We start from the raw sequence: 10,884 nt of genomic DNA, 5'->3' as shown, positions 1-10,884 counted from the left end.
CTAATAACTATCCCGCGTTCCGTGCTGCGTTACCCTTCTGTTAAGTGATTCCTGTATGTAATTTGTTACATATTATATTACGATCTATAATTTGGATAGACAGAGTGGACAACTCGAGCAGTGAAGGTGAGCGTTGATGTACATCTCAAAGAGGGCCTCCTTAAACCTACACCTAGGTCGCAAGTCCTAGGAATTGCGCTGAGTTTCTCCCTCTGCCACACAATGGACCCCCACTGTAAATCCATTAAAATTTGAATGCTAAAAAGTTAATCTCCACCCCGTTAACTAATAAATATCTTGTGCTACCTTAGATTGTTATCAACCTGCCTGACCTTTTCTTACCATAGGAACTGACGACCGTGTGTATGTAAAAAAAAATTGTGACAGATGACAGTATCTGACAGTAAAAAAGTTTAAAGTAAAAAAGTAAAAAGTTTTTGATTCATTATTCTTTTTTATCATCGATTGTCCATTCGCATGTATTCATCTTAAAGTTGCAGTTTATTATGCTATCTACCCGGCCTATTCTACCTCTCGCTGTCAAAGCCTATTTGTACCGTCATCGGTCAAATAGCGTTATCTACAACTGGTGAGACGGGCCCTTAGTCTAGTAATATTCCACTGATTGAAATAAGGGTAAAACTTAACCATAGAAGCAATGGAGATTAGGTCAATACTGTATTGATTTTTTAATAATTGTGTTTACAGGCAAACGAAGAAAAACCGACTTCAATTATATCGACAAGTAATACAACGTAGGTAGACGAAAAAATAGTCAAGTAAATAGGCATTATCTACTATCATACTCCAAAAGTTGTAATCAGATCTCGATGAAATTTAAATGTGACCACATGATAAACATCGGCTTTCGATTAAAGTAAAAATCATCAGAATCGGTACAAAACGTTATGCGGATTTTCAAGAGTTTCCCTCGATTTCTCTGGGATCCTATCAGATCCTGATTTCCTTATTTTGGTACCAAACTAGGGATATCTCCTTTCCAACAAAAAAATTATCAAAATCGGTTCATAACCGAAGGAGTTATCCCCGAACATACAATCAAATCAAAATCGTCAAAATTTTTAAAATAGGCAGACAGCTTGAGTGTCTAAAACGCGTGCTGTAACTACCTTCAAGAGATTTATTAATTATATGTATATTGAATACCTAAGCAACTCAATGGAATTTTTCTAAACTTGTAATTCTGTTAGTGGTTCTAATTAAATAAATAATATATAACTGAGGTAGGGCACAGCAAAAAATTTCCTGCTCAAATTATGGAGCAACCCGACTGGGGTAGTACCTCGATCTTACAGAAGATCACAGCTAAATAATGCTGTTTTCAAGCAATTTTGTGTTCCTGTTGGTGAGTAAGGTGACCTCCTGGGCGGAATTGGATATAGGGTCAGCATCGCGCTTGCGATGCTTCTGGTGTTGCAGACGTTTAATATAAGCTAAGATAATCGCTTACCATCAGGTGAGCCGTACGCTTGTTTGCCGACCTAGTTATATATAAAAAAATAATAAGTCGATTCAGTATAGTACCTACACACTACATTCGGGAAAAAAAAGAAAAAAAAAGAAGAAAAAGAAGACTACGTCTGCAAGGCATTAGCAGAAACGTGCCTATGTACCTCGATGCTTGGATCGTCAACTTCGAGTATCACGTGGGCTGTTACTCTTTATGCTGATCTAGTCTTAAAAAAAACAGTTTGCGGAAATATCACGAATATTCGAAGAATAAAAAGTCGTACAAACTGTTTCCAGTCAGCAAAATTTTCTAAGATTTTTTGCAGATTAAATCAAGAATATACATTGCGGTTTATTTCGATACATTTGTTTACCGATAAAATTAATATGGAAGATGCGTCATCGATTTTTAATGTACATAATTTTTTATTCATAAGCTCACGAATAAATTGATAACTTATAATCATTATACTATCATACTATCAAGTAATTGAATCAGAGCAATGGCTACTGTATTGTTAAACTTAATCAAATACATTATGAATCTTATCTCCTGTACTGACGATATAAATTCGAATGACAAAACGTTATCAATATTAGACTTCAAATTCCAACCATATTCCATAAGAGATAAGTTTGCTTTTGCATATTTCATGAATTATTGTGTTGTGGTCATCCTTGTTAATTGAACATTTCTTATAAACGTATGTTTAAGCCCTATCACTTAAAGAATAAGTTTGATTTTTGAAAATCAACATGTAGTATGACTGGTAAACTATGTTAGACAAATTGAATTCAATTGAATTCAATGAACTGTGTCAATAATGAACCATATTTTTCAGGAGCTAAGGTTGAAATTTAATTGTTATGTTGGATTTAACTAGCCGCTATAATTTGGATTACTGTGTTTTTGTACTCAACACTGAACAGTCGTGTACCGCTAGTTGTGATATGCGGCAGTCAGTGAGACAGGTTTTAAATAGTGATAATAGTAAGATTGGATGTAAAGGTATGTGTGTAATATTTTGAAATAGTTTATTTAAATTGTTGTAGTTCTTTTATCGCTATTATCCGGGTCTGTAATTCGTAATATCTTAATAAGCAGTTCAAAGGTTGAAGCCGTTCGTCTAAAGAATCAAATGTGTCGTAGATAATTGTACTATATTCATTTAAAAGCTTTTATTCAAAAAAGACTGTGATTTCGAATATAAAAAGACAACTAGATGATTTTTTTAATAAAATGATAAATAATATCAACAATTTTTGTATTTGATTAAGAATCGCCCGCGTATATTATACTAGTGGTAAATATCAATCAATCAAAATGTAAAACGAAAGTAATGCCAAAGTAAACAATATAAAAATAATATTTATTCAAGTATGCTTCATGAGTCCTAAATCGTTACTAACCGACTTCCAAAAAGGGGGAGAAGTTCTCAATTCGATTACTTTTTTTATGTATGTGACCTCAAAACTTTTGACTGGGTGGACCGATTTCGATATTTTTTTTAATTCGAAAGGGAGTGCGTGTCATGTGGTTCCATTTAAATTTAATTGAAATCTAACCTGTACTTTTCGAGTTATATCTAATAATGCGTATTTACTTGACTATTGTTCAACCTTAGTTGTGTTATACCGCATAACTTTTCCCTGGGTGTACCGATTTTGATGATTCTTCTTTTAGTCGAAAGCTGATGCTTATCATGTGGTTTTATATAAATCCAATCGAGATATGTTGACTATTTTTTGAGTAATCTTTGATAACGCGTACTTAATTGACTATTTTGTCGTGTACCTGCATTGTATTACTTGTCTATCTAATTGAAGCATTATGCAGAGAAGAATCTGCAAAATGCAATCAAAATCCACCGTTACTATTTAAAAAAATCGTAAGCATAAAAAATCTAAAGAAAGCGGGCCAATTCTGTTTGTATGTGTTTTTAATGCAAATGAATTACACCTGTCTAATGAATACAAGAAAGTCTAGTTATTCAATTTTTAATACCTTCCTGTTTTTGTGTTTACTGTTCCTTACTTCCAATTATTTCTTAACCAACCTCAGAAAGGGGGAGGTACTCAATTAAACTGTATTTTTATGTGTATTTTATCGCCATAACTTATTACTAAATCTTCGTGTGGTCACACGATGTTGTGCGAGTACTGACATATTTCGTATTCCAATGTTAGTTATTTTTTCTCTAGGTACCTTCATAATTAGAATCTCAAAAAAAAAAAAAACATTGTTGTAGTAATACGTCAATCGTAAGAAAAATATTGTTTGTAAATAATACATATTTAATTGAAACAATAATTAAAATTACATACAAACAATAAACGATGGGATAGTGATTATTCATATATGTTTAACAATTCTTATTCTTTTTATAGTATTTTTTTATTATTATAATTCACACGGTTACTTTATGAGGGAAAATATTTTTTGTGGTCGTATATAAGAGTTGATTATTTTATTTACCTTCTTATGTGAAAAATCACTTGAAAAGAGTTCTTATATATAAAATTCTCGTGTCACAATGACTAACTAAATACTCCTCCGAAACGACTGGACCAATTTTTATGAAATTTTGTGTACATATCGGGTAGATCTGAGAATCGGCCAACATCTATTTTTCATGCCCCTAAGTTATAAGGGGGAGATTAAGGGGGTTAATAACATATATGGCAAAACAACGTTTGTGGGGTCAGCTAGTTTAATTATAAATTTTTAAATGGTTGACACTTATGACCACCATCTAGAGACACTTCATTGTCACGTCAGTCAATTCCCTTCGCGGTTTTACAATTTAACGTCATACATATGACTAGGGTGGCAAACAAAGGTGCAGCATACTAGATGATAAGTACATAGTTACCGTAGCATTTAGACCCCAGCAACACCTGCACACGTTACACGCAAACTCGTTGTCTACCCTATACTTATACCCTACCTATACCCTACCTATACCGTACCTATACCCTATCTATACCCCACCTATACCCCACCTATACCCTACCTATACCTTACCTATACCCTACCTATACCCTACCTATACCCTACCTATACCCTCCCACTTTCTCAAAACTTCTAGGGTGGCAAACAAGCTTAAAGCCTACGTGGTGGTAAGTTATTGCAGTAGCTTATAGACGCCTGCATGTGACGCACGCAGCACCGAGTTTCTGATAAGTTTTCTGAGTTGTATCCTCCTTTCTTTCTATCCCCGACTGTCCCCAGTACCTCATTTTTTCACCACAGGAACACTACATTACTTGAGTAGAAATATTTGATTGTGTTTGTCTGTAAGATTGAGGTAGAATAACTATAAGCCTTGCAGATAAGTGCATATTGATATTTTCATTAGTCGGTTACATTTTTAAAGCATTTGAAAAATGCTTAAAATTGCATTGTATGGATATCACGTAGATCACATATTATACGTGATTTAAGTTGTATGTATATTGATCACGTTGTATTTGTTGGAGTATCAAAAGCAACCATCTTAAACATCCTACATCATAATACCTTGGCATGACTAAAGCAACTAGGGTTCCGAGGAGGTTTCTGCGCATCAAAAACGCGAGCGCGTCGAAAGTTGTCGCGAGTTTTTGGACCGTTATAGCCTGAATCGTAACTGGCGATGAAACTTGGGTTCATCATTATGAACCTCAGTCAATATGAGAGTCGATGTAGTGGCATAAAAAAGCACACGACCTCTTATGGAGTATAAAGTGCGAATGGAAAGATCATGGCGACAATCTCTTGGGATACGCGTTATACATACAAGAATTGAAATTACAAAAAATTAATAATTATCACGTTTATGTGTACTAAAAGTATTCTAATTTATTTATACTAATATTATAAAGCTGAAAAGTGTGTTTGTTTGAATGCGCTAATCTCAGGAACTGATGGTTCAAAGTAAAAATAATTTTTTGTGCTCGATATTCCGCTTATCCAGGAAGGCTAGCTATATAAAATTTTAGTATGTATTTTTTTCTCAGATTAACGCGAGTGAAACCGCAGGGCACAGCTAGTAGTTATAATATGTAATTATACTTTTTTATAAAGTATAATTTAATTTCAAATGAAATATAATTTATGCAAATTACTCACTAATAAATTCCATCGTATCTTCTCCATTCTACGTGACATTACAGAAATAATTCTGTGTATTCTGACGACTCGTTGGCGAAGACCGTTGCGCATACGATCACGGTTTCCACCAACCATAACAAACATTTGTATTGGCCATTCATGTATCTCGTGTTCTGATAACCAACATAAATATTATTATAATTTATTTTACAGATGCACATAACGACAGCAATATATCTGCGCATGTTCGGCTACACGATGACAATATTGATGCACGTTGGCAACATTTTGTTCCTGCTGTCTTGTATGGATATGAAAGTGCCTAATGATGTGGACTTGAAAGTTTTCAGCGAACTACAGCCCCGGTATTTCACATGTTGGAACTTTGTGAGTACACGCATGCATATGTACATGTTGTTTTTTAGCTTTCACGGTCACTATCAATAAATTTTACTAACACGGGACGGCTCACCTGATGGTAAGCGATTACCGTAGCCTATAGACGCCTGCAACATGATAAGCATCGTGAGCGCGTTGCCGACATTTGTACTTTTACCCTTTTTTACGAAAATTGCGCGAACAGAAGGGTATAAAATTTTGCACACTTCACTACATTGTATAAAACAAAATCGCTTTCTCTGTCCCTATGTATGCTTAAATCTTAAAAACTACGCAACGGATTTTGATGCGGTTTTTGTATGCGGAGTAATTCGACTGTTTTTTATAATACTTTGAGAAAAGTTCTTACGCAAATAAAAATTAAGAAAATTGTGCAGAAAATTGAAAAATGTAAGAAAATCTAACAATTATTTTAACGTTACGCAATTATTTGTTCGCAAGGTAGGAGAACGTCGGTCTGCCATCATCTTTTTATAGTTTCAATATCAAGTATAAGTTTTTTTTTCAAATGTTTTAAAATGATTTATTTATAATTAGAAGAATTAATTTATAAATATAAGAATTTATTTATAAATATAAGAAGAGCATATTCCTATTTGAAAGGCCGGCAACGCGCCTGCTAATCCTCTGATGTAGCGGGTGTCTGTGGATGTTGTTTTCACTTACCACCAGGTGAGCCAACTGTCCGTTTGCCCCCTCTTCTATAAAAAATAAAAATAAAAATATTATAATAGGAAGTAGTAAAATATTTAATAGCTCGACTTCAAGTTCCCTCATGTTAACTACTTAAGCAATTATCGATTGAATGCAACATAATTGCAGGTTTTATGGTGACTCGTAATTTTATACTACAAGTGACGAAGGTTAGGACTAGATAGCTCACACGGTCTTAAATAACTAGCTGATGAGGGAAAACTTTAGGCCACAGGTAGCGGAAGTTTATCTTACACATAAGCTAGGAATAGACTTTAAAAGCAGAGCTAAGAATAGTCTATAAGGGTCTGTTTCTCCTAAATTAATGAACAACAGATTTTAGATTGTACTGTGTGGCTACGGTACTAAAGAATATAGCCACCCCCTCTCTTCCCGTAAGAGGCGATAAAGGGATGACACAGTTCCGCTACAACCTTGGAACTTAAAAAGCCGACCGGAGGCGGGATAACCATCCAACTGCTGGCTTTGAAACACACTGGCCGAAGACGGGCAGCAGCGTCTTCGGTGCGACAAAGCCAGCCCTGCGGTCACCAATCCGCCTGCCCACCGTGGTGACTATGGCAAACACACATGAGGAGCTTGAACTTGCGGAGGCCTTTGTCCAGCAGTAGACTGTATAGGCTGTAATTTTGATTTACATACTGATTTTAGATTTACATCTGTGAATAGATGTATTTCAATTTGATATTAAAAAACAATATATCATAAAGTTCCATCTATTAAATACCATCATCGCCATCATCACTTCAGCCTATCACAGTCAACTACCTGACCTGACCTACCTGACCCTTCTAAATTTCATCGTAGAAACCGGTCGAGCTGTATCAGATGACTGTGGCCACATACACCTTGACACGAGAATTATTTATAATACAGATGATATTTTTTTCTCTATTGAAAGCTATTATTGATACAATAATGAATAAATAATAATAAATAAATAATAATAAATAAATAAAATAAATAAATAAATAAATGACTAAATGGTTCTTTGTCAGGTTTGTCTTTTTATAGCCTATAAATTTGTTCTTGTTCTTTTTTTAAGCAATTTATAAAAATCTGTAAAATTAATAAATTTAGAGTAAATTATCTTTATATATAATTCATTATATCTTATTTTTAAGAAAATCATTTTAATTTATTAATTTTTGAAATAAAATTAATTGGTATTTTAGACCTTATAATTTAAGAGCAATGCTTTCATTTTTTCTGGGTTATAAGCATAGTTTTAATTCAGTACATATACTACATGGTATCTCAAACTTTCCATCCAAGGTTGCCTAAAAGAAATCGTTCTTTGCGATAAGGCCGACTTTTGTATTTCTATTATTTTTAAATATTTTTCTGGAGTACAATAAGGAATATATAATATACTAGCTGTGCACGCGTTTTCACCTGCGTTAATTTAAGGAGTCCTAACTAGAATATTACGAGTACATAGTTTTCTTTGTTAATTGAACATTCCAACACAAAATTCTTTCGACACAAACCAGTAGATCCTGACATTAGCGCGCTTAAACAAACGAACAAACAAACTCTTCAGATTCATAATTTAAGAATATTATTATAAATAATAATAACAATAATAGTTTTTAATTCTAATAGTAAGTAAAGCGACTTCGTCCGCGTGGAATATAACTAAAAAGTTATTGTTCAGTTCGCAGAGTTATAAAATAAATAAACTTCTAAAATAAAAGTAGCCTAAGTTACTCATTATTACATCAGTTATCTGCCAGTGGAAGTCCCGTCAAAATCGGTCGAACCGTTTCAGAGATTAAACGAAACAAACAGACAGGCAGACATTTAGTAAAAAGCGATTATTTCAATATTACAAACAGACATTTTATTTATTTTTATAGATATATGTATATTTTGTTACAGTTTCTTCACGTATTGTTTTCAGTTGTTGGACTGATAAGTGATAGCAAGTTACTACTTAATTCTGATAACCCATCGTATATACCTTCGAAGCATTTCGAATGGTTCAAGAAAACTCTATTCAGTACGATAATATGGCCGTCGACGTGGGTGAGTACATCCAACATCCATTTCATTTTATTTATTCTCTAGCTGTGTCCCGCATTCGTTAATTTGAGACAAAATAGCCTATATCCTTCCTCGATATGTAGGCTATCCAACACAAAAATATATTTTTTAATTCATGTTAGTAATTCCTGAGATTAGCGTGTTTAAAAAAACAAACTTTTTAGCTCTACGCTTCAGCCTGTAATATCCCACTGCTCATAAGCCTCTTTCACCACGTCGGAGAAGGATCAGATTTTTTAATCCACCATTCTGCTCTTATGTGGGTTGGCAGAAATATTCCCTACTATGAGTAACGATCGCTATCGGGTATACATGATAACAACCAGGACCGATGGCTTAACGTACTCTCCGAGGCACGGTGGGGAGACCCACAAGGACTGCACAAACACCCAGACCACGGTGAACATCGGTATGACCACTACAAATGTTTGTCATGTGCGGGGATCGGACCCGCAAACGCCAGCGCAACAGCCACAAACCAGTGCTGTGACCGTTGCGCCAACAATTATTGTATAAAAATACCACATATCTATGTTACACATGATGTAATTTTTTTCATGGATCCAAGTTTCCGAAAATAAACAATTTTTATTCATTTTAGTCCTTTTTTTGTAAGAGTATTAATCTGACAGCAGTTACATCTATGTGTGTGCGATTTTGTGCATGTTTGTGTGCATTCCTCTACTGAGTATGTATAAATTAATATTATGTGTATTTGCTTTCAGGTTGTTGTCGCTGTGTTTTGGCCGTTATATCTATATGATAGGCAGCTGATTTTTCCCAAGTTTGCAGACAAGATCATCACTCCACTGTCAAACCATATCATGCACACGGCCATCATAGGTTCTATTGTGTGGGAAGTCTGCTTCCAGCCTAGGGAAGTGCCATCATCACACAAACGGAACATATTACACATTATTTTTCACTTGCTTCTTTATTTTTGTATGTAAGTATCACTTGAATATAATTAATTAGATAGATAGTTTGTGAAGTGAAATTTCTTAACGCTCACTTGCCTTAGAGAGTAAGCTGGTAAATACGTGACGAGAGCGTTACGAAAAGTGTGGACGAGTCGAACGGAGCAAGAGAGAGATGTGCAAGCACACATATTCTTTCTCTATTCCTCTCATAGCCAGTTACGTTTCGTATATCTAAGATACAGTGCAGGCCTATTGTGCAGAAGTTTTACTTCAGTCGTGTGGTCTATCACACTTTTTATTTTAACGAGGGGATTCTACCTTAGAAACATGTGACATTGTGTTTGTTCATTTACCGCTATATACTTTTTTTCCTTTTATTTATTTTAAATTCTTTATTATACAATAAATACACTAATACAAGTGTGTACAAAGGCTAATGCATTTTCTACCAACCAACATTAGTATGTGCAAGAAAGTATAGTGTGTAGGTGTACTATAAAAAGTAATAAAAATAATATAATATAACATTACATATCATAACATAATATTAATAATATAATAAAATAATACAATATAACCTATATATACAATATGTATATTTTTTTACAGATTAATGTACACCTATATAGAGCGGGGAGTATGGCTCTACCCTATATTCAAAATACTTTATGGGACCATTTACTTTCCCGTATCGATTTTATTGATAGGGGTAGTTGCGATCACATCTTACTATGTACAGTGGCTGTTGACGGAGTTGATGTGGGGCAGAAGACAGAAGAGTATAAAAATAAGATGATAGCTAATTTAGTTAATTAAAAAAAATATTTTTATTTTTATATAAATAAATATGTTATTATAAATTAATCAAATTCGGTTATGTTTTTGATGGTACTGTAATAAAATAATTATATTTTTAATATTGTTTGTACCTCATTGCATTTCAATTGCACTTGTAATTAGAAATAAAGATGTTATACCTAATAATTAAATATCGCTTCAGTCAGTATTATCCCACAGCTGGGCAATAGGCCTCTTTCCCCATGGAGAAGGATCGTAGCTTAATCCACCACGGTGCTCCAATGCGGGTTGGCGGATATATTACCTACTATGAGTAACGATCGCTATCAGGTGTACATGATAACAGCCGGGAGCGACGGCTAGACGTGCTCTCCAAGGCACGGTGGGGAGACCCACAAGGACTGCACAAACACCCAGACCACGGCAAACATCTGTATGGCAATT

General features: G+C 34.3%; 1 protein-coding gene across 1 annotated transcript; it reads left to right on the top strand.

Annotated features, from left to right (window-relative positions):
- The first annotated feature begins 2,382 nt into the window (after positions 1 to 2,382).
- LOC123667893 (androgen-dependent TFPI-regulating protein-like) lies at positions 2,383 to 10,626 on the top strand. Its single transcript, XM_045601725.1, has 5 exons — positions 2,383 to 2,479; positions 5,777 to 5,950; positions 8,558 to 8,704; positions 9,448 to 9,668; positions 10,252 to 10,626. Exons 2-5 carry the CDS (start codon positions 5,777 to 5,779, stop codon positions 10,436 to 10,438), a joined length of 729 nt encoding a protein of 242 aa, XP_045457681.1. The 5' UTR covers positions 2,383 to 2,479; the 3' UTR covers positions 10,439 to 10,626.
- Positions 10,627 to 10,884: the final 258 nt, after the last annotated feature.

This window comes from Melitaea cinxia, chromosome 29 (genome assembly GCF_905220565.1).
Source record: "Melitaea cinxia chromosome 29, ilMelCinx1.1, whole genome shotgun sequence".
Taxonomy (NCBI): Eukaryota; Metazoa; Arthropoda; class Insecta; order Lepidoptera; family Nymphalidae; genus Melitaea; species Melitaea cinxia.
Note: the sequence above shows the minus strand (reverse complement) of the source record. Positions and strands in the feature narration are given on the sequence as shown.

Excerpts from the sequence above, each read along its gene's own strand:
- LOC123667893 (XM_045601725.1), top strand. The coding sequence starts at position 5,777 with ATGCACATAACGACAGCAATATATCTGCGCATGTTCGGCTACACGATG. Across the intron at positions 8,705-9,447 it reads TAATATGGCCGTCGACGTGG|GTTGTTGTCGCTGTGTTTTG; the intron begins GTGAGTACATCC and ends ATTTGCTTTCAG. Across the intron at positions 9,669-10,251 it reads TTGCTTCTTTATTTTTGTAT|ATTAATGTACACCTATATAG; the intron begins GTAAGTATCACT and ends ATTTTTTTACAG.